The 24973-nt window shown below is 41.4% G+C and overlaps 1 protein-coding gene across 6 annotated transcripts in view; it reads right to left on the bottom strand.

Annotated features, from left to right (window-relative positions):
- Positions 1-24973, bottom strand: part of LOC122645824 (probable GTP diphosphokinase RSH2, chloroplastic) — a 92404-nt gene that overhangs the window by 28003 nt on the left and 39428 nt on the right. For all 6 annotated transcript variants that reach the window (XM_043839202.1, XM_043839203.1, XM_043839199.1 and 3 more), the window contains 2 exons: positions 19215-19348; positions 18836-18902 (listed from right to left, as the gene is read on the bottom strand). In XM_043839202.1, coding sequence (XP_043695137.1) covers positions 18836-18902; positions 19215-19348 — 201 coding nt within the window. The remainder of the gene's footprint in view (positions 1-18835; positions 18903-19214; positions 19349-24973) is intronic.

The raw sequence follows: 24973 nt of genomic DNA, 5'->3' as shown, positions 1-24973 counted from the left end.
GCTTTTTATCAACAATGTAGGAGTAACAATTATTAACCATACTGGCAAGAGAAATGAAACCACGAAATTGAACTGTATCCTGTGCGAGAGTTCTTCAGTCAAACTCTTTATAAGAATGGCCTACCATGTGATGTAGATGACATTCTCAGGTGTTTAGAGTGTTAGTTTCCCATCTCAAAAGACCGGTCTGTTAAGTGGAGGTAATACCAGATATATGACCGGAATGGGGATCCAACTCACAGCCGATGTGGGATCTGACACTCCCCCTCACATGTAGGTGGGTCAAAACCACCATAAACATGGACGAAGGAAGGGTATGCACGGAGGTGGGATTGGGACCCACAGCAGGATTGGAACCTGCTCTGATACCATGTTGGATTTCTGTCTCAAAAGACCGGTCTGTTAAGTGGTGGCACTACCAGGTATATGGACAGAATGGGGATCCCACTCATAGCCGATGTGGGATCTAAAACAGAGGTACTTGAGAAAACATGTGAAACATGACAAATTGTGGTATAATGGCATTGAAACCCATGATTGATGCAAAAGCTATCTGGTTGTTGGAGAAAACCAACCCGATTGAGAAGCCATGCGAAAAAACAATAGACCTTATTAAGCCTAATTAGTGTGGGCTGTTCGTTTTAATTGTAATGGGCCTAGTTATAAGGCCCAGATGTGGGTTCCAAAGGGGGACATGAATCTAGATGTCATTGGGGGTAATTCTGTAATTTTCTTTTTAATCAGAATGTCAGGTTGTGTTTAGAGTTATAGGCTTTACAATGAGTCATTCCTTGTCAAGAAAGTCAGTCAATGTGTTTAGGCCGTTTAGATGATATCTAATTGGCTCAGGCTATTAACATAATTGTTAAGAGTCCCGAATTACATCAAATATTCTCTTCTCTACTTCCACCAAGCTTTGAACCTTTGGACTCAAGGTTAAATACATGATCAACAAACCATTGAGGTTACAAAGAGGCTGGTTGCATCAAATATTGGTCTTATATACCCATCCACATAAATACAAAGTATGAGTTTTTAGTGATTGGAATGAAATAGATCTAAAATTTACATGTGACTGGTACCTACATTGGGACAGCAAGAGATGGATTTTCTCTTTCCCATTCAGGTTTCTCTTTTCCCTATTCTCTTCTGTTATATATATATATATATATATATATATTATATTATATTAATCTTCCCATCAGTTTTCTCTTCTCTTCTGTATTTCTGTTCGTTTTCCTTTGTTCCTTTAAATATGAAACATATAATTAACTGTTAGGTGCAGCCAAATAGGTCAGTTAACTTAATATTCTATTTTTTGTGCTGTTTCTCAAAAACTTCCTTTATAAAAAAAGGGCGTACCCAGTGCACGAGGCTCCCACCACTGCGGGGTCTGGGGAGGATCATAATGTACACAGCCTTACCCCTGCTTACATTATGACCCTTTATGTCTGATCTAATTTGTTAATCCTGTTATTCAGTTGCTTATGAACTTCTTGTTCTAATCTCTCTTTTTGTTCCTGAAGCCGATTCTATCAATTATTTGAAATTTCTTGTGAAATATCCTGATCTCTTAAAGCCTAATAGCCAAAATCCTAATTTCTGGAAAGAATTGATTCACCTATCGCTGGTTTCACTTCATTCAAATCCCGACCCGGCTGGGGAAGGGAGAACCGGTGAGTAACTTCCCTCGATAGAAGATGTAGTAACTGTGGCCAGTCCAGCTGGGCTTGTTGTGCCAGTTTCTTTCTTATCTGTCAGATGGGAAGAACTAGCGCGTTTGGGTTCAAAACGGGCCTAACAAAAAAGACTAAGAGGCGTGTGATCTCTTATCTGACTACTAGAAGACCCAACCACGCCCTTTGCTTTAAGCTTAATCCTTTGCAGCAGCACAGCGAGCTTCGGTCCCAGCCCGCTTGCTGTCTCCTGGAATGGTCTAACTGACATCCCCGAATGGTATGATGGGCATTGTCTTTCCACTTTTGATCGAGGTCCGAGGGCCCTACAATATCAACTAAATAAGCGGTTGTGAGCGAGTGTAGGACCTCCTATTCTTGCCTGGGGGTGACAACTCCAGCCCTAACCGTGGTGGGTTATAGAAGCCCCCACTCTGACTTTCCTTCCAAACCTACCCACCGCCCTTTTTTCCAGAACCGAACATGGTTTGGAACCCTGCGCTCCCTGCAATCAGTGAGCCAGCAGCGGTGGCTGTTATGGTACCCCTTTGGGGGGCTGACAGTACTCCTTTGGGTGGATGTCAGGGAGAAGCTCTTAAATATTCCAAATTAATGCACGGCTCTTCCCCGTCACAAAGACTCCCCACTGTCTTGTTGTCCCTCGTACGCGTATCATACATGGGGACACTGGATGCCGGCAAACATGCCTTAAAACACCCGGAAATGGTCATACGTTCTATCTACCTAGGGGCCTTTCTCATTCAGTGGTAGACCTTACCAAGACTAGTTGCCTCAATGAATTGATACGCTTTTGCTTTTTGTGATACCGGCGAATGCTGAATATGGAGGAATACAATAAAATCAGAACAAAGCAGTAAATAACGGACCATAGAGATTTTTTAATCCTGGGTTAAATTTTCTGGGTTGTATAATTTCTCCTTGGAGGAGTGATTTGATTCAGATTGAAGGAACTAAAAGAGCCAGGGACAGACCTAAAATGACCCTTGAAGAAGTGGTAAGGAAAGACATGCATAGCTTAGGCCTTGTATCAAGTATGACCTCGAACAGAGTTGATTGTAGGGCAAGGATCCATGTAGCCTACCACATTTAGTTGGGATAAGGCTGAGTTGTTGTTGTAGTTGTTGTTTGTTGCAGAGTTTTGGTTTTCCAGTTTTCTTCCTTCCCAGCTCGCTTCTTTTATCTATTATCTCCATGGTAATTTAGTATAACGACCCATATCTGCGGGCTTGCTTTAGGATATGTTGATCCACTGATTGCATTAATGAGACATTGGCTCCCATTCCCATCACTATGCCCCAATGTTGGTCCAATATTTCCATTTCAATGTGCACTAATGATTTATTTGATTATGTTCAGAGGTACATGAGAAAACATGTGAAGCATGATGCACTGTTTAGTCATGCTACTGAACCCATGAAATATTGACCCACTGTCCTAACTCTATGCCACTATGTGTTGGGTGTACTATTTCTATGTCAATAGAGCACTGATGTTATAACTATGGATTACAGAATGTTTTTTTTTTTTTTACAACGTGAAAATCAAGTGATTTGGACAGGATTTGACTGAGTTATAGTAGTGGAAGGTGCAGATTTATGGTGGGATTATTAGTTTGAGCTCGCTTATTTTTTCTACAATTCCTTTAATTTTACTATGCGAAAAAGGGGGGGGGGGGGAAGAAGATCGAACCATATGTATATTCGTCCGCATAGTACACGTAGGAATCTCCCGGGGTGGAAAAATAGAGATGTCTCCTACATTACCTGGTATTTATTTTGTCAGATAGCTCTTCAATCACTTGAACCCGCTTGGATCAAATCGTTTTAGTATAATCTATTTACGAAAGTTTAAATAATGTTGTAATATGGGTACAAGGGTAGAATTGTCCTAGGGATTTGTCATTGTACCTATTCTAGAATCTTCTCCTTTCTATAATAAATAAAGCTGGCATGTGTCCCATAAGACACAAGTCATTATTTCTCTTAGAGATTTCGTCATGGTATCAGAGCGGGGAAATCTCTCGGGATCCACACCCCAGCCTATGTTACCGCCAGAACCCTAACCCAGCCACCACCGACAGAACCCTAGCACCACCCTCTCTCGCCTCTTATGCCCTCTCGCCTCCTCTAGTCTCTCCCCTTCTCGCCTTCCATTGAAGGCCGACCCTAGAACAGCCCTCGGTGGTTTGTTCCTTCCACCGAGGGCCTCTTTATTTGTTGCTGGCTTCTCTATGTCTTAAATCAGCCTTATCAGAATGTTTGCTGGATTTTTTGTGAGCACGATTGGATGTTGTGGTGCCGCTCATTATTTATGATGTGCAGCGGTTTGTAGATTTGTTATTCCATTTGTTTGAAGTTGCTTCCTTGCGTTCTAGCTATGTCGGATGGACAGCGGTACTACGTTGACTGGAACTGAGGGAATGGGTCAGAGTATCCAGAATGCATTTCCCTCCTTCCCTATTAACCCCATCAAGCTTGATGGGAGCAATTATCTCGTATGGTTGCGCTCGTGTTTCTTATCGATTGATTCCCGTGGGTACATTGCATATCTCACAGGCGAAGCTAAGAAACCTACTACTGCTGGTCCCTCTTTGAAGAAGTGGAGTTCAGATAACTCCCTAGTTATGTCATTTTTGATAAACTCCATGCAACCCAATATTGCCTGTGGTTACCTCCTGTTGGATTCTGCTGAGAAGATTTGGAAGGCAGCCAAGGAAACGTATTCTCAAGTTGGGAATGCTGCTCAAGTTTATGAGTTATATAAAAGGGTTCATGACATTAAACAGAAGGAGCTCTCCCTTTCTCAGTATTATTCGGAACTGCACAGCCTCTGTCAAGAGCTTGATTTTTATGAAACTTTTCAAACCACATGTACTACTCATGCCACTAATTTCAAGAAATGCAAAGATATGCTGTGGGTATATGATTTTTTGGCTGGTCTCAACATTGAACATAACCAAATTTGTGCCCAGGTGCTCACTTGTGATCAAGGTACTAAACTCGGAACCCGATACCAACTCGGTCCCTTGAAAAACCGAGTCGAGTCGAGTCGAGATCTCGGCGAGCGAGATCTTGCCGAGTTGGTGCTTTTTTTTTTTTTTGACTCGAAGCCTCAACTTGGTGGGTTTTAGACCTAGTTTGGGTCTGCAACTTGGTATTCAGCCTATTTTAGGCCATTTAAACACAATGACACTATCAGATTTTGCAAAAACAAAGTCCAAATAGGAGTTATGTACCGGTCAAACTTAATTTGGTGTGCATGAATGCTGTCAAAATCGCTCTGAATGAAAATATTTTTTTGGACATCAAAACAAATGAATATTTTACTACACTTTTGGCTTTTAGCAATGTTTTACCATATTAAGATTTATGGAATTTTTAGATTTGAGAAAAACCCCAGCATTAGAAAGTTGAAAATTGCACCTATCGCCGAAAATCCAGTTTTTGTTCTTGAACTGGGGGGTTGACTTTTTTTCCTTTTGGAATTTGATTTTTTAACTATTTTTATTGGATTCAAATAGGGGGTATTTGCTTATTTATGAATAATATCTTAAGTAAATGAAATATTAAATGATATTAGGCATAAATAAGTGTCTGTCTTAGTTCCTGGCCTAAATAAGTGTCTGTATACCAAGGTTTGCATAGATAGGTGTCTGAATAACAAGATTTTCCACCAAGATCTCGAGATCTGACACTCATATAAAGGAGTTTGGGTCGAGATTCTCGAGATCTCGGTCGAGTTGTTGCACTTTTGCAACTCGTATGCCAACTCATCTCGGTTTCTCAAAAAACCGAGAAACTCACCGAGATCTCGAACTATTGTGATTCCTTTCCTACTCTGGAACAATCTTACTCTCTTGTTCAGTTAGAAGAAAGCAGGCGTATAGCCATGTTGCAGCCCTTTTTTTTTCATGAATAAATAATTTAATTCACTACCAATGAAAAAGAAATGAGGGGGGGGGGGGGAGAGAGCGCACAAGGGCACAAAGCCATAAACAAATTACAAGGTCAACCTGGGAGGAGGCAAAGCCTGTAAAATCCAAAGCCCATGAGGGCATAAAACCAGATAAGAAAGCCCAAGGAATACAAAAGCCCACAAGAGCTAAGAAGCCCAACAAAAGGAGAAGGGCAGCCAAGTCATTTCCAGGTAGGGAACCACAAACCCTAAACCAACTATCTCAGCATAATTTGGACCAGCTGCCAAGACGAAAATGGAGCCTCACCGAAAAACGAACAGCTGCGGCAGAGAGGCGCTGGCCTTGCAGAGGACCACGGCCAAGCTGGTAGCAGGCCAAGTGAAGGTGACAGCCACGTCAGAGAGGCACCGGCCTTGCAGAGGGCAACAGCGAAGCGGCTGCTGGCCGAGCATAGCTTGCAAAAGGCAGACTATGCAGCTGGCAGTAACACGGTGTTAGCCGAGTGAGCAAGGCGGATCAAGCAGAAGACTGATCGAGAAGGCTAGCGACCAAGCGACAGCTGAGAGTGCCGGCGATGCAAGTAGTCTGGTGAGAGAGAAGGTGAGCGGGGCTGAAGGCGAAGAGATGGGCTAGCAGGCCAAGCGAAGAAGGCAGCCAACGAGGGAGGCAACCCAGCAAGGTGAGCAGCTGTCGGAGACAAAGCCAACGAAGCATTGCGACCAGATAGGAGAGACCCCAACAGTTGGATTATAGGTTAGAGATGTAAGTAAGAGAAGGAGGAGAAGTTGAAGGAGAAGGAGAGAGAAGGAGAGGAAGAAGAGAATGGAGAGAGATATTTCAGTTGTGAATCTTACGTGTTGGAGAGACTTCTCCACACTCTATATTACTTAAATAGAACTAATGGAATTATTAAATCCACCTCCCTAGGGAGGTACAAGGTAAAAAGAGACAAACAAGATAAAATACATAATAAGGCAACTAGTCCAAAGTCTAGTTCCCAAACTACCCCTGTTACATATCTACTAACAACTCTAACACTCCCCCTCAAGCTGGAGAATATATATCATGCATTCCCAGCTTGCTTAGAAGAGAACTAAACTGAGGAGAGGCAAGGGCCTTGGTGAGGATGTCTGCCAGCTGATCACTAGTCTTCACAAATGGAGCACAAATGCAGCCAAAGTCAATCTTCTCTTTGATGAAGTGTCTATCAACCTCAATATGCTTAGTTCGGTCATGCTGAACAGGGTTGTGGGCAATACTGATGGTAGCCTTGTTGTCACAATAGAGTCTCATAGGGTCTTCAGTGTCAAATCCCAGTTCCTGAACAAGTCTTTTCAACCATATGAGTTCACACACTCCATGAGCCATAGCTCTAAATTCTGCCTCTGCACTAGATCTGGCTACAACATGCTGTTTTTTGCTCCTCCATGTAACCAAATTACCTCCCACAAAGGTACAATAGCCGGAGGTAGATCTCCTGTCTGTAATAGAGCCAGCCCAATCTGCATCAGTGAAACCTTCCACTCTCAAATGATTGTGTCTAGCATACAACAGTCTTTTCCCTGGGGAAGACTTTAAATACCTAAGAATGCAATACACGGCATCCAAGTGGCCACTCTTGGGAGCATGCATGAATTGGCTCACCACTCCCACTGCATAGGAGATATCTGGGCATGTCATAGCGAGATAGATAAGCTTCCCAACAAGCCTTTGGTACTTTTCCGCATCAACAAGAGAAGAACCACAATCTTCTCCTAGTTTGTGATTTTGCTCAATAGGAGAATTTGCTGGTTTGCAACCCAACATTCTGTTTCTATCAACAAATCAAGAACAAACTTCCGTTGACATATGTTGATTCCTTTCTTGGTCCTTGATACTTCAATTCCTAAGAAGTACTTCAACGGGCCCAGATCTTTGATCTCAAACTGCTGTGCCAAGTAGCTTTTCAGTGTACCTATCTCAGTTATATCATCTCCTGTGACCACAATATCATCCACATAGACAATGAGAGCAGTGATGGTACCATTGCCCCGCTTGGTAAAGAGTGTGCGATCAGCTTGGCTTTAGGAATATCCATTCTTCAGAATAGCCTGCCGGAAGCGTTCAAACCATGCCTTTGGTGACTGTTTGAGACCATATAGTGCCTTCTTGAGGAGGCACACTTTCCCTTCAGCTGAAGGCATTTTGACGCCTAGTGGGGGTTGCATGTACACTTCCTCTTCCAAGTCACCATGGAGAAAGGCATTCTTCACATCTAACTGATATAATGGCCAATCTTTATTGGCAGCCAGTGATAAAAGAACTCTTATAGAGTTATGCTTAGCCACAGGAGCGAATGTCTCCTGATAGTCAATCCCATAGACTTGACTGTACCCCTTGGCAACCAACCTTGGCTTGTATCTCTCCACGGTACCATCAGATTTATACTTGATTGTATAGACCCATCTGCATCCAAGTGGGACACGTCCCTTGAGAAGATCCACCAATTGCCAAGTATCGTTCTTCTCAAGAGCCATCACCTCCTCAGACATAGCTTATCTCCACTTTGGGTCAGACATAGCATCATTAACATTCCTGGGAATAGAAGCTGTAGAAAGAGCAATAATAAAGGCAATACTTGTAGGAGAAAGAGCATCATAGGAAACAAACTGGGCTATAGGATTAGTACAAGCTCTTTTCCCTTTCCTAACAGCAATAGGAAGGTCTAAATCACATGTAGGAGAAGGGATGTCACCTGACTGAGAAGGATGAATCTCAGGATGTGGATTTGGATCCAAAGAGGACTCTTAGTAGGTCTTCTTTCCTTTCTTATGCAAGCTTTCACCTCTTTTGTATGTAATGTGGCAATCCGTCTCCTTACCAGAACCATTGTCAACAACCAAATCTGTATTCACATTCACATTGTGAACAACCAAATCTGTATTCATATTCACATCCACAGCCCTGTGCTTTCCAATGTCAAGTGTAAAGGGAGAGATAGGTAGAGGATACTGAAGGAAATTAGTAGCCTGTTCACTTCCACAATTCTCCCCCTGAAGAGGATGCTGAGAAGGGGCAAAGAAAGGAACAGATTTAAGGAAGGTGACATCCTTGGAGATAAGATACCGACGAGAAGAAGGGTGATAACACTTGTAACCCTTGGTAGTAGAAGAGTACCCAAGGAAGAGACACTTGAGGGCTTTAGGATCAAGTTTAGTACTTGCAGATTTGTTTACATGCACATAACAAACACAACCAAAGACTTTAGGAGGAAGAGAGAAAGCAGAAACCTTGGGAGATAAGATGTCCAAGGGAGCTTTGAAATCAAGAAGTTTGGTAGGGATGCGATTGATAAGAAAAGAGGCAGTAAGGAGAGCAACAGACCAAAAGGTCTTGGGGACATGCATACCAAACAAGAGACTACGGGTGACCTCCAATAAATGGCGATTCTTCCTCTCAGCAACCCCATTTTGTTGGGGTGTGTCAACACACACTACCTGATGGAGAATGCCATTGTCAGTAAAGAAGGTTTGGAGGCCACCAAACATGTATTCCCCCCCCCTTATCAGATCGAACAATTTTGATCTGAATGTCAAATTGAGTAAGAATCATCTGATAAAAGGTTTTAAATGCACCACAAACATCACTTTTATGTTTCATAAGAACATTTCCAAGTAGCACGAGAAAAATCATCAACAAAGGACACAAAGTAACGATAGCCAAATAAAGAGGTAATAGGGGAAGGTCCCCAAACATCAGTATGCACAATATGAAAACGAGCAGCAATTCTATTACCATGATATGGATAAGAGGAACGACAATGTTTGACAAACATACATGGTTCACATTGAAAAACATGATAAGAAGCAACAAAAGAAAATAAGTGAGGCAATTGTTTTCTCATTACAACAAAAGATGGATGGCAAAGACGACGATGCCATAACATAACAGACTCCACAGAACTACTATCATTACGTCCACACACATAGGACTGAGCTGTGGGCAAAAAAGGCTAAAAAAGGTAAAGGCCTTGCTCCTCACGTCCACTACCAATAATCCTCTTCGTCACCAAATCCTGAAAAAGACAATGAGAAGGAAAAAAAAGTGACACAACAGTTTAAAGATTTTGTCAAATGACTCACAGAGAGAAGATTAAAGGTAAGGTTAGGGACATGAAGGACAGATGTAAGAGAAATAGATGAGGTAACAAGGATACTAACTTTACCAGAGATGGAGGAAAGGAAGCCATCGGCCACCCGAACCTTATCCTTACCAGAACAAATGGTATAGGAATCATAATAATGGAATTGGTGACGAAGAGTCCAACATCTATCCTTGGTGTGCCCAGATCTCCCACAATGATCACATTTAAACCTGTCTCTGCCACCTCCATTAGCACCACCTGTCTCCACTGCTTTGTCACCCCTATAATTAGGCCCTTGGTCTCTACCACCACCATAAGTGTCCCAGAAAGAGGAAGAATTGAGAGCTGATCCCTCAAGAGATGATGCTGGAGCTGGTGCCATAGCAACACGCCGAGTCTCCTTACTCTTAAATAGCTGCAAACCTCATCAAGAGATGGAAGAGGAGACCGGCCCAAAATCTGGAGCCTGATGGGTTTATAATCAGGGTTCAAGCCACCAAGAAGAGTGAAGACATGCACCTTTTCAAGAGCACGATACACCTTTGCTTCATCCGCTGGGTTGGTCAATTGGAGATTGCTATAGTGATCATACTCCTCCAAAAGACTAATATAGGCATTGTAGTACTCAGAAATAGTCTTGTCACCCTGCTTCATTACATTAATTTTTTGGTGAAGTTGATAAACCTTGGCGGAATCACCCACCCTGTCAAATGTCTGGGAGACACAAACCAAATAGCCTTGCAGTTTCCTTTCTCATAAATATTGTTCCAATCTCGGGCTTCATGGAGAAGATGAGCCATGTCATGATTCTAGAATTTTCGGTCTCCCATTTCTCATAGGTAGGGGAACCAAAAGCTGGAGCAGTAACGGTACCTATAATATACCTAAGTTTCCCATTGCTCCTAAGGGAAAGCTTCACTGAGTGGGTCCAATCCAAATAATTGGTGTTGTCTAATTTCACAATGGAGATCTGTGGGTGTGAGCATAGTTTGAAATCTCGTGATATCTTAGTATCTCGGGCTGGTCAAGATATTCGAAATATACTGAGATTTCGCCGAAATATGGTATTTTTTTCTACCATATTTTGGCACTCCATCTCGGTGGATTTTTGGTCATATTAAGGCCTAATACTTCATGTACACCCTTATTTAAGTTAAATAAACACATTTAAAGCTTCATATTGCAAAAAAATGAACTCAAAGTGGTGTTTTGGGTTTGCACCCTTGATTGACAGTATACGGTCGGACCCTGATGTATAATTTGTTAAATACACTTTATTTACGAAATATACCAAAATTTCATGAAATTTCGACGAAATATCACGAAATATACCAAAATTTCACAAAATATACCGAAATTTCACCAAATACACCGAAATTTGGACTTTTTCATTTCGTATGGTCATCTCGTCTCGGCAGTGTCGAGATATACGAAATATGCCGAAATATCGGCGATATATCGCGAGATTTCGAACCATGGGTGTGAGTTCTCAAAGACAAACTGTGGGGCTGCCGGAGTAGGTTGTGATTCAGCCGTGCCAAGCCCAAAGGCATCAGATTCAGCCATATTATAGGGATAAAAAAGGCACTTAACCATTAACCATACACAAGAATCTCCAAACAAAGTGGGGAGTACACACTTAACCCAAATAAGGATTCCAATCACAAGAAATAAATTCTAGCAGAAAAAAAAAAAAACACAGGTAAAATCTGGACAGAACTTCACCCAGCACCTTCCAAGGAGCAACTCCCACTCAAACAAGTTCTAAGACCTTAAACAAGGTATCCATAAACACTTCTCAACCAAGGGAGGGGTCCATGGTACTCCAAATGCAAGAAAAAAGAGGAAGCAGCAGTCACGGTTTATACCTGGGCAGAAAAAGGGACCCCATGAAAATGAGCTATGCTCAACCAAGAGAACCCTTCATCAAGGAGGTACACATGGGGCATAAAGAGTATCCTTGTACGATCCTAATGAGCTGTTCCGAGCTCCAAACCCATGCCGAGAGGAGAAAAGACAGGAGCTGCAACTTTGAGCTGGCAGAAACCCTAGGTGGAGTTTGGTTGGCTTCAAACACTTCAATGAGGCTTCAATACAGCTCAAGGATCATCTTCAAACACTTAAATAGGTTGCATAGAACCTATTTCATCTATCTACAGCAAGTTGTTCACATAGAGGCCTCTTCCTTGAAGTCCCTTGTGTCTTAGGATTCCAAGGAGAGGAAAAGAATAGGGAAAGAGGGCCGATATGACTCTCAAACCTAAAGCTCCGATACCAAGTTGGATTTTAGGTTAGAGATGTAAGTAAGAGAAGGAGGAGAAGTAGAAGGAGAAGGAGATGAGAAGGAGAGGAAGAAGCGAATGGAGAGAGATATTTCGGTTGTGAATCTTTTGTGCTGGAGAGACTTCTCCACACTCTATATTGCTTGAATAGAACTAATGGAATTATTGCATCCACCTCCCTAGGGAGGTACAAGGTAAAAAGAGACAAATAAGATAAAATACATAATAAGGCAACTAGTCTAAAGTCTAGATCCCAAACTACCCCTGTTACATATCTACTAACAACTCTAACACCAACAAGCCTGGAAACAGCCCTAGCGGGAGGGCGAATTGCGAGGCAGCAAACCAGGCAAGACAAATGTCCACGAAAACGAACAAACCAAGAGGGCTGACGGCAAGCATGACTGCAGACAAGCAAGGATGATGACCACAAGCTCTTCTCAGGTCCAAACGAGGAGACCAAGCTCCAAATCCCGAAGAAGAAGAGGAGGAAAAAAGGAATGGAGAGAAACAGCAGGAGCTCGACCTCACAGCCAGACTCCAAACCAGCAGAAGAAGAGGAAAAAAAGAAAAGGAGGACGAAGAAAGGTAGGGCGAGAGGTGGGGAGAAAGAGAGAAGGAGAAGGGAGGAAGAGTGGGGAGGAGCAGCCTGGCCATGAGGCCGGGCTGCTCCTCAGCAGCGTCGCTGCATTTTTCTCTCGCTGACCTGTTCCAAACTGAAACTAACTTCCTTGGTAGCACATTTGTATAGCCCTGCCTCCATGTTGCAGCCCATTACTTAGGAAAGATCAACATTATTTACTGGGGTTGGTTCTCAGCCTAGGGGTGGTTTCACACATTCTAGTGATCGTCCCATATCTGACAAAGAAATCGTTATGTGCGAGTATTGTGGGAAAAAACGCCACACAAAGGACTATTGCTGGAAATTACATGGCCGACCTGCTAATGGTAGTGGTCGTGGTTCCTTTGATTCTGCCCATGTACATCATACTGAGATCACCCATACTGCACTAGTGGGTAACTCTCTATCACAGGATGAGCTGCTAGTTCTCTGGCATCTGATGACCAAGTTAGAGCCTACACCAGCCATGCCATCTACTGATGCCAGCTCTGTTCTGCTCCTGCTTCATCTGCCTCTAAGTTTGTCCATTCAGGTATTTCCTTTGCTGGTCATAGTGCATCAGTGGCCTCTGTTCCCTGTGTTAAATTATGTGTAAGATATGCCACGGGGGCATATTGGGTTTTTTCCCTCCACCAACTCTAACTAGTTGAGTCGGTTAGGGGGGGCTTATATGTAATTTTTCCTTCCTTTATTTTATTATAAATAGAGAGCTTGGCTGGTGTCCTTGATCATCCAAGCATTACAGCCCTAATTGTTCTGCTAAAATGGTATCAGAGCTATAAAATCTGACCTAGGTTACAGAACACCCCTCCTTCCATCGCCTCTCCTTCTTCTCATAGTACTAAATCTTGTGAAATCTCGGTCGAGATCTCGAATATTTTGAGTATCTCGACCTGACCGAAAAGAAACACAAGCTTGAATAAAAAAAAAAAGCAAAAACTCTGTCGAAATTTCGACCATCTCACGATATCTCGAGACAAAATCAAAATCTCGCGAGATATCGAGATTAGTTTTTCAAAAGTAGCTTTATAAATACCAAAACTCGTTAGCCTCGGTCGAAACTTAACAAGCTCTGGTTTTTTTGGGTTTTTTTCTCATAGTTAGTCTCGGTCGTTTCTTCTCCCATACTATGACGTGGCATTCATTTGTCCTATAGTCGGAGAACAATGCATGTCAGCTCCATCGGACTATGAGTGGGGTCGATCCTGGACATCGGAGTAATTATTATTAGAATATTTATAAACATTTGAGTCACTAGATGACTACTTGACTTGTATTGGACTATTGGGGATATTGTTATATTGATATCATCTTCTTAACTTGTTATTTACTTATTGTACTTAATATTATGACTTAAGTTATGACTTATGAGTTATTCACTTTCTGTTTCCAACTTCCAAGTCAATTTACTTGTTTAAATTGCTTATTAATCATTAATTTATTATGTCCTCTAGTACTTAAAAGTCTTAAACAATGTGTACGTATAATTAACTAAGTTATACATTAGGATTCGATCGTACATTGCCAATCAATGGTGCAAATCCAAAACACCACTTTGGGTGACTATTTTTGCAATTCGAACATTTAAATGTGTTTATATAGCGTAAAATAGGGTTTCCATGAAGTTTTAGGCCTTAACTTGGCCTAAAACCCACCGAAATGACCTACCGAAACATAACAGAAAAATGCAAAATTTCGACCGAAATATCCAAAATTTCGGATATTTCGGATATTTCAGTCAGCCCGAAACACCGAAACGAAATGAGTTTTCGAACTATGCTTCTTCTTCTTCTCTTCTCGGTTCTCACTCTTATCAAAGGGCAGCACTAATGAGGTGAACGATAGATCTAGTTGCTGTCCTCCACATTACCTTAAAAAAAAGAAAAAAAAAACAATGAAATAGCATTTTTTTTTTGGATCGATAGCTGCTGACCCCCTTCTGCGATTTTGGATTCTTCATCCCCTTGAAGATCGGGTTCTTCTCCTGGTTGAAGATCGAGTCTTCCTTTATTGAAGATCAATATCAGCGACCTTGGACAGCATCTATCACCATCTTCCTCAGCAGTTGAAGCTCTCTCCCTTCTATCGATTTCAACATTCAGAGTTTTTTTCAAAACCCTGACATTAATTGATTTGGGGCATACCCTGCTCAGAAATTGCTGATTTTTGGGGGAAAGTCTGGTTCACCCTAAAGGAGCACTCGACCCTGTTTTCAGCCCTTTCTATTGGCTATTCTCGAAGATATTGGAATTCTCCATCTCAGAGTCGATTTTCCCAAAATCGATCTGGTTTTTTTGGGTCTTCTTGCCTGCATCGATCTGTACTCCTTGCTGGTTCTGGTGAGTCGATGTGTCATTATGTCTGACATTACTACTTCTACCTCTGGATCTGACGAACAGACGCGGAATGAGTACCTTCCCTTCGCTGCTACTTCGATCAAACTTGATGGTACCAACTACTTGAACCTTGACTATTGCTGGTCGAGGTCTTATAGGACACATCACTGGGACTACTGAGAAGCCATCTGCAGCAGGTCCCTCTCAGGATTGACGGATCGCCAATGACTCTCTGGTAATGTCTTTTTTGCTTAATTCCATGCAACCAGATCTTGCTAGTGGATACTTGTTGTTGGATACTGCTACTCAGATATGGACTGCTACGAAGGAGACCTACGGTCAAGTGGGGAATGATGCTCAGGTGTATTAACTCTATAAGAAAGTTCATGACACCACACAAAAAGAACTATCCATCTCCCAGTACTATGTTGCCCTTCGTAGTTTATGGCAACAACTGGATCACTACACAGACTACCAGCCTACTAGTGTAGCCAACATTGCTGGGTGGGGAATGATGCTCAGGTGTATGAACTCCGTAAGAAAGTTCATGACACCACACAGAAAGAACTATCCATCTTCCAGTACTATGCTGCCCTTCGTAGTTTATGGCAACAACTGGATCACTATACTGACTACCAGCCTACTAGTGTAGCCGACATTGCTGCTTATCACAAGCATGTGGAAAGATCAGAGTTATGAATTCTTGGCTGGTTTAAATGTAAATTACGATCATATTCATGTTCAAATCCTTAGCAGATCACCTTTTACCACGTTGGAGCAATCTTATGCCTTGGTCCATACTGAGGAGAGTTGTAGGGCTGCCATGCTACAAACTCCTACTACTGATCGATTTGCATTAGAGATTGGTTCCAGCCCCACTTCCACAGTTAATGGGTCCTCTCGCACTGGTGATTCATCTAAGGAGCCAGTTAAATGTGAACATTGCCACAAACCATATCACACCAAAGCTACCTGCTGAAAGCTCCATGGAAAACTTGATGACTTTGAGGCCAAAGGTGCTGCTCATGGTAAGTCCAAGAACAAAGCTAATCACACTGAGACAGTTACCACAACACCCACAACCGATATTGGTCTCTCCTAGGAAAGAACTACAAGCCTTCCATCGAATGTTGAAGGCATCATCCGCTGCCATTGCATCATCCACTACCTCTACATCAGCCCCTACTCCTTCAGGTTCAAAATTTTCTCCTCACTGTATCCCTTTCGGTGGTCATTGTCTTCCATCAATGTTGAAGGCATCATCTGCTGCCACTACATCATCCACTACCTCTACATCAGCCCCTACTCCTTCAGGTTCAAATTTTTCTCACTCTGGTATCCCTTTTGGTGGTCATTGTCTTCCATCGAATGTTGAAGGCATCATCTGCTGCCACTACATCATCCACTACCTCTACATCAGCCCCTACTCCTTCAGGTTCAAATTTTTCTCACTCAAGTATCCCTTTCGGTGGTCATTGTGCATCGGTTGTCTTAGCTTAACTAGAGATTTAAATTGCAAAGTAACCTTCTTTCCGTTCCATTGTATTTTTCAGGATCTAGTGACAGGGAAGACGATTGAATGTGGTAAGGTGCATGGTGGTCTTTAATTGCTTGAAAATGGTTCTCCTACTACTACTGCATTCCCATCTCAGTTACATCAGCTCCATTCGGCATCTTCAAATCTTCATAACCATAGTTGTCAAGGCGCTAGGTGATCCAAGGCATTCGAGGTCCTCCCTAAGAGCTTAGGCGCTTAGGTGGCGCCTAGGCGGCCTAAATCGCATTCCAATACTTTTTTTTAATATATCAGTTATATGTGTGAAACAATCAAAACACACATTTGGTTTATATGTTCTTGGAATTGGTCATTATCAAGTATACCTAGTCTCACATTTAGTTTACACTGTTCTTAGAAAATATGATGTTATCAATAAGTAATTGATCAACTCTCGATATAGAGAAATGTTCTTGTTCTCTAAGAATTTGATTGATCAAATGATTTTATTTTTAAATGAGACTTTTTTTAATTAGATAGAGCACAAAAAACCAGCTTTCCAACAAATCCAAGATTACTTAAATCTGATTTATATTGAAGGAGTTATGTTCTGGTCAAACCTTATTTGATGTGCATGAATGCTGTCAAAATCGCTCTGAATGAAAATATTTTTTTAGATATTAAAAGAAATGAATATTTTACCGCACTTTTGATTTTTAACAATGTTTTACCATATTAAGATTTATGGAATTTTTAGATTTGAAAAAAGCCCCAACATTAGAAAGTTATGGTATTTTTAGATTTGAAAAAAGCCCCAACATTAGAAAGTTGAAAATTTCACCTACCGCAAAAATCCAGTTTTTGTTCTTGAACTGGGGGGGTGACTTTTTATCCTTTTGGAATTTGATTTTTTAATTATTTTTATTGGATTCAAATAGTGGGTCTTTGCTTATTTATGATTAATATCTTAAATAATAAAACATTTACTTAAATGATATTTGGCATAAATAAGTCCCAGAACCTGGTTCAATACCAGTTAAACCAATGCAAGGCGCCCTACAATAAAACGGCAGCCGCCTAGGCACCCAGAAATCCGCCAGGACGCTTAGGCGACGCCTTGGCAATGCTTTGACAACTATGTTCATCACTGGCACTGCCGATTAGGTCATCAACCTTCAAGAACTTTGTCCCATCTTTTTCCTAAGTTAGTCAAAGATTGTAATAAAGATGAGGTTTTTTGTGAGGCATGTGTTTTGACCAAACAGACTCGATCTACTTATTTTCCCGTTAATAAAAGAAGTATTTTCTATTTTCCATTTGGTGCATACTGATGTGTGGGGTCCTTCTCGCCAAGCATCTATTTCTGGTCATAGGTGGTTTGTAACCTTTATAGGCGAAACATACTACATGGGTCTACATGATGTAACGTAAGAGTAAAGTGTTTTGATGCTTTCAGCTGTTTCACAAAATGGTTCAGACCCAGTATAATGCTACGTTAAAATTCTTTGGAGTTATAATGACAAAGAATACACAGAGGATCAGTTCCAGAATTATCTTGCTAATCATGGAATCATTCATCAAACAAGTTGTGTAGACACTCCTGCTCAGAATGGGGTGTTTGAAAGGAAGAACTGCCATCTATTGGAAGTCGCCAGTGTACTCATGTTTGCTCGTCATGTTCCTGCTCAATATTGGAGTGATGTTGTCCTTACCACTACCTACCTCATAAACTATATGCCCACTCGACTTTTAGATGCTCGTGCACCTGTTGAAGTGTTGCAAGGATCCTCATCCTTTGTGATCATGTGTGCTTGTGAGTGACATGGAGTCACTTAGCATGAGTTCAGATCATGCTGGTGCTTCATGAGGCCATGAGTAGTATGCGTCAGGTGCTTCTTCGGGCTATGGACATGGGGCTTCTTTAGTGTACGGAAGTTATGGATACAGTGAGGCACAACCACAACTTAGTGTTTTACCGACATTAGCCACTCCAGAGCAGTACACACGATTCTACTATGAGTGGGAGACACATTACCATCAGTATTTCGACTGGGGTCAGTATTGTGCTTATGTTCGATTAGTACACAACATCATCCTAGTCGCTCTCAAAATCGCCTGACCGATATGATACTTTAAACCTTGTATATATATAATCTTCTGTTCAGGCCAGAAAAGGGGGAAAAAAAAAAAAAGGAGAGAAAAAATCGAATCAGCAGAATCATTTTCAGGCCACCAAATAGGTTATAAATGTTTAGTTAGGTATTGTTTGGATATTTTGGAACCTCTATTTTTTTAATTTATGTACGATTCAATCAGTCATACAATCAGAACATGGTATTGACTCATAGATAGGAAGATTTTGACCTGATATCCACTGTCTTTGGGATTAACAATGTAGTCATCAAACTCACCATCAATTGGGGTCCAAAGCCTGCATGGCAGAAGAGGAAGAATGCCAACATTTAGTTTCAGTTGAAAATAATGCATTTTCAAAGTTGTAACTAAAGTAATAAGGTCACTACCTCACTATTTTCTACTCAATTTTAGGAGCTGGAAAAAAATAAATAGCCTGACTTGGTAGTAAATAACTCAATCATTAGATCATACAAAAAAAATTATGCAGGCAGAGTTTATCAACCAAAATTGAATAACTGAAAAAGATACGGCAAGCATGCATGTATGAACACCTACTTTGGCTTAGAATTTTTTTTTACAAAAAGAATAATGTGACATCTTCATTCACCTGTGTATAATGTTAAGAAGACTGTAGCAACCCTCAACTGCAGCTCCTTGTAACGTCCCTTTTTTATCCCCAACAATCACCCTTAGTGCACGTGCATCATAAATTTGCCTGATGCCAACATCTTTACGTTTCATCTATTTATTGAGAATGATCAAAGAGATAAATTAGTTGAAGGGAAAAAGCACCACAAAATTCCATATGCTGGAAAGGTTATCCCAAAATTATTCATTGTGAAAATATTGCACAGATAGCATGTCACATTTTCGATCAAGTATTTCAAATGGTTAAAGAACAATATCCAGAAATAAAAATTAATAAAATACACATCTCACAATTCAGAACAAAAAATTATATGAATTGCTCAAACAATAGGAGTACTACAGAAATAAATCTTAAGTACTTCCAATTTTGGATCTTTTTGTTTTTTTTTTTTGTTAAAGATTTTCATATTGACACCGCTTTGAGGTGTCATAATTTGTAACCTCTTTGCCTTTTAGTATAACATACTTTTTTTCCACTGAGGGCAATTGTCATTTCACATATGTACTCAAAAAATGTGCAAGATAATGACAACTTTTGATAATAACATAATGATAAGTCACTTTCGAATTATATTTGAAAACCCCTTTATACCCTTAACTTATAGAACTTTTAGGAATAAGGCAAGGGGCAATTAAAGAAGGTGCCAAATTGTACATACAACCATAGAAGTGTCACTTAGGCAGTCCCATTTTTTAAAGAAGTGTAAGATTTGTATGTTGAGGTTTCTTTCCCTAAATTCCCATAGGTTTCAACTTTCAACCAAGGTTTTGTTTCCTGCACAAATCTAAACAATCTTGCTGGTTCCCCATTGAGGCCTAGCCAAAAAAAAATACCAAAATGAAATGAAAGCGGAATTTTTTTATTGGCAACAGCAAAATATTATTGAATCTCCCCACACTGGGCTTCAAAATCATCAAATATATTTTATCTCAGTAAATCAATGTCATGCCAACTTACAATCGTAGATGATTCAAGTATCATTAAATTTGTTGCTTAGTTTGTTTTCTTTCTTCTAATTTTTTCATATAAAGCACAACAATAACCTCAGGAAGATTACTATTAGAAGCAGGTGTTAAACTTCACAAGCCTTTGTTGACTTTGTCTTTACAAGGTCACACTCAAGGTTTTAACTTTTAAGTATCCTTCCAATCTGCCAATACTAACCCATATGTTTCATATGCTTTGTATCTTTAACGTACCGATATGATGCCTAAAAATAATTTGGTATTAGTACATGTAAGAAACCTCATCCTTCATATATAATCAACTGAATGCACTTGTCTCGTCACGGGTCTCTGTTGACTTTATCTTTACAAGGTCACAGACTCACACTCCCCCTCCTATGTGGCAGACATGTGCGTGTCCAAGTGATTGAAAAATACCTATCTCAGTGGTAAGTTCAGGCCAAAATAAGTAGGGGATGTTTCTACAAAGCGAGTCCAAAGTGAAAAAATCACAAGACTAATAATGATTCCATTGATATGAAATGGAAACCTAGTAATTTTATGAAACTTTAACCTCATTCTCAAGTACTTCCTGTGCTTTTTGTAGACTGAAATTAGATCAGTAAGACGGGAGTGGGATCCTCTATCACATTGGACCCACACAAGGTGTCAAGTATCAGTGTCGGACAGCATATCGGAAAGCTAATTTTAAGAGACATATCGGAGAAACGTAAGAGATGCTAGATACGCTTTGATACCAATTTATATGCTCATGATACATGAAAAACTAGAGTGTATAAGCATTTTACACCATAAATAAGCAATAAATAATGATATCCAACAAATTTCAAGTTATATGTCTTTGCCATGTGATTCAAATATTCATTGGTACATTTATATATCAAACCTACAAATAAGTAATAAGAAGCAACAAAGCAAGAAGATTTGAAAAAGAAAAAACTATGTGATCCAAATCTTCAACAGCAAGTTCATATTTTTCTCCTTTAATCACTCCTCCTAGGTTGTTTCGAGTGTAGATGGGATCCACTTAGGTTTTGGCCAAAAAACTAAGAGTAGGAAAACATTTTCTTTCAAAAGCTGAGATTTTTTGGTTTTGGCAGGCTGTGTATTGATACATATCGGTTTGCGTCTGTACATAGATATTTTTATGTATCAACTCTGTTATAATATCAAGAACACTTAACCAGATCAGAAGAAGAAGAGAGGAGGAGAAGAAGAAGACCACGCAAGTTCAAAGAGAGGAGGACCTGCAGTAGAACTTCCAATGAATTACCACAGGTCATCCACAATTGTATTAATAATAAAACAAAGACAAGGAAAAGGACAGTAATCCCCTTACACAAACCGACATAGCAAAGGACTCAAATAAAACAAAGTAAAAAGACCTATCTGCCCCTAGACTTTCAAGTTTAACACTCCCCCTCAAGCTGGAGCATATATATCACTCATGCTCAGCTTGTTACAACAATATCGAAAACTAGGGGCAAATAAAGACTTGATAAACACATCAGCTAGCTGATCAGACGAAGTAACAAATGGTGTCTCAATCAGTTTCTCCAAGACGGCACTGTGAACAAAGTGACAATCCACCTCTATATGCTTGGTCCTCTCATGAAAGACCGGATTACTAGCGATATAGATGGGTGCTTGGTTGTCACAAACCATCTTTATAGGGACTTAAACTGGAAACCCCATCTCAAGAAGTAGAGATCGAACCCACATCAATTCTGCAGCCATATGAGCCATAGCTCTGTACTTTGCTTCAGCACTGGATCTGGCAACAGTGATCTGTTTCTTGCTTCGCCATGTAACTAGATTTCCTCCAACAAATGTACAATACCCTGTGGTAGACCGACGATCAGTAGCCGAACCTGCCCAATCTGCATCAGAGTAGACAATAAGCTCCATATGTCTATTGGGACGATAAATAAGCCCCTTCCCAGGAGCACCCTTCAAATACCGAAGAATCCTAATAGCGGCATCCCAATGAGAGTTACAAGGGGATTGCATGAACTAGTTAAGAACCCCAACAGCATAAGATATATCTGGTCTAGTGACGGTCAAGTATAATAGCTTTCCAACTAAGCTTCTGTAGGAATGAACATCCTCAAGACACTCACCATCATCAGTGCCAAATTTTTTATTAGGATCCATAGGAATATCTACTGGTTTTGCAGCCAACATACCAGTTTCAGTCAAGAGATCTAACACATACTTTCTTTGAGACAGGCTGATCCCCTTTTTGCTTCTAATGACCTCAATCCCAAGAAAGTAGTGAAGCTGGCCCAAATCTTTAGTCTGAAAAATGCTGTTGTAAATAATTCTTCACCTCCTTGATCCCATTCTCATCATTCCCTGACATAATAATGTCATCTACATAGACAACAAGAACAACCAATTTCTCTCCTTGACGGCAAACAAACACAGAATGGTCTGAGAAACACTGAGAAAAATCATAATTAGTCACTATGGAACTAAACTTCTCGAACCATGCCCAAGGAGACTGTTTCAGCCTATAAATGGCCTTGAGCAGCCTACACACACGTTCACCATCCTCCCCCTAAGCAACATACCCGGGAGGTTGCTCCATATATACCTCTTCGAGTAATGCACCATAAAGAAAAGCATTTTTATGTCCAACTGGTATAGGGGCCAATCAAAATTCACAGCCATTGAAATAATGAGACGAACTGAGTTCAGTCTAGCCACAGGAGAGGTCTCAAAATAATCAATACCATAGGTCTGGGTGTATCCCTTAGCAACAAGGCGGGCTTTTAGCTGCTCAACAAACCCATCAGAATGATACTTAATAGTATACACCCAACGACACTTGACCAGGTCTTTACCAGGAGGTAAATCCACCAGCTCCCATGTATGTCGAGTCAGTAAGGCATCCATGGCTTGCTTCCAGGCAGGAATAGCAAGAGCTTCAGCATGGATGCGAGGAACGATATAAGTAGAAAGGGAAGTAGCAAGACTATGAGGACAGGATAGAAGGTGAGACAAAGAAACAAATTTTTCAATGGGATAGGCAACCAAAGATTTTTTGTGTGGTGCAGTTCTTACTGCGTGCTTCTCGGGTCAGCTGGTTAATAGACAGAAAAGCTGCTTTGTGTTGAGTAGTTTGGCCACACCGGCTAGAGGCCGCTTGGTTGGTGAGATAACTGGTTTTCCTAGGAAATCTCTCCCTATTACTTACCTAGGAGCACCCCTCCATTCAGGGAGGATGAAGATTTGCTTGTTTGATGGGTTGATTGAGAAGATTAGATGCAAGGTAGCAGGTTGGCAAGGAAGGCTGCTTACTGCAGGAGGCAGGATTACTCTTATAAAGCATATCCTTTCCTCAATTCCAATTCATGTTCTTGCGACACTGGCACCACCCAAGGCGGTGTCTAGGCGGGTCTATGGGATGTTTGCTGACTTTCTATGGGGCTGCTCAGAGTGGGGGAAGAGAAAACATTGGGTTGGATGGCATAAAGTTTGTAGGCCAGTTGGGGAGGGAGGGCTAGGGATCAGACTGCTGGACGATGTTGGACTCTCGTTTAGGCTCAAAGGCCTACGGAGGGCGCTAGGGGAGCGCTCCATTTGGAGTGATTTTTTCAAAGCTAAGTTCTTTAAAAATCAGCATGTTGTTCTATCAGAGGCAAATAGAACAGGCTCAAAGTCTTGGAGGCACACTTTGGAGCACAAGGAGGTCCTGTTATCGAATTCCAGGTGGCTGCTGGGGGCAGGTAATATTCTCTTCTGGCTGGACAACTAAACGGGTTTTGGTCCCCTAATGGACACTGTAGACAATGGTCTTGGGGTTGATATGGGGCTGAGGGTGAAGGATGCCTTTTGCGAGGATGGCACTTGGAAGCAAGAAGTGTTGGACAGCATTGATTCAGAGGCCATAAGAGAGTATATTTCGTCAGGTTCTTTTTTCTTGTCGGGAGGTGAAGATGTGCTGGTTTGGGCTCTCTCTAGTAATGGCTTGTTCTCTACCAAGGCGGTGTGGGATGTGGTGCGGGGTCGGTCGCCCATTGCAGTCTCCTATGCGAAGTGGATATGGAATAGCACACTCTCGGTGAAGATGGGCTTCTTTTCGTGGCAGCTGCTGAATGGAAGGATACCTACAGATGACTCTTTGATGGCAATAGGTATTCCACTTGCCTCGAAATGTTGTTGCTGTGGTAGGCCTCAGAGGGAGACCACGGACCACTGTCTTATTTCCGGAGGCACGGCGACTAGAGTGTGGGACCACTTCTCCAGTTTGTTTGACATCACCCTTCTTCCCACTCAGGATGCGAGGAGCAGGGTCTTACTGCAGCGAGTTTAGCGGTGGACATGGTCTTAGTCTTTGTTATTGCGGGATTACGCCATCCACGATCATTTGGGAGCTATGGAGGGAAAGAAACTTCAGAAGACATGATGACAGGAGGCGGATAGCCAACTCCATTATTGCTTGCATCAAAGCCTGGGTGAGGGAGTTGCCCTACCCGACCAAGGTAGGCACCCACGGATCTGCTAGGGAAACCTTGATCTTACAGTGTCTGGGTCTTGCAGCACCCATCGTAAAGTGCAAACGGCCCATCCTAGTATACTGGTGCCCCCCCTTCTACTCGGTAAAGTTGAACGTTGACAGAGCTTGTTCGTAACCCTGGCACAGGTGGAGGAGGTGGGATTATTAGAGACCGGAATGGGAAAGCGGGCAGCCTTCTCTAATTTTTATGGGCCGAACCACCATTGGCCGGAACTCAAGGCGCGAGGATG

Source organism: Telopea speciosissima, chromosome 11, assembly GCF_018873765.1.
Source record: "Telopea speciosissima isolate NSW1024214 ecotype Mountain lineage chromosome 11, Tspe_v1, whole genome shotgun sequence".
Lineage (NCBI taxonomy): Eukaryota > Viridiplantae > Streptophyta > Magnoliopsida > Proteales > Proteaceae > Telopea > Telopea speciosissima.
Note: the sequence above shows the minus strand (reverse complement) of the source record. Positions and strands in the feature narration are given on the sequence as shown.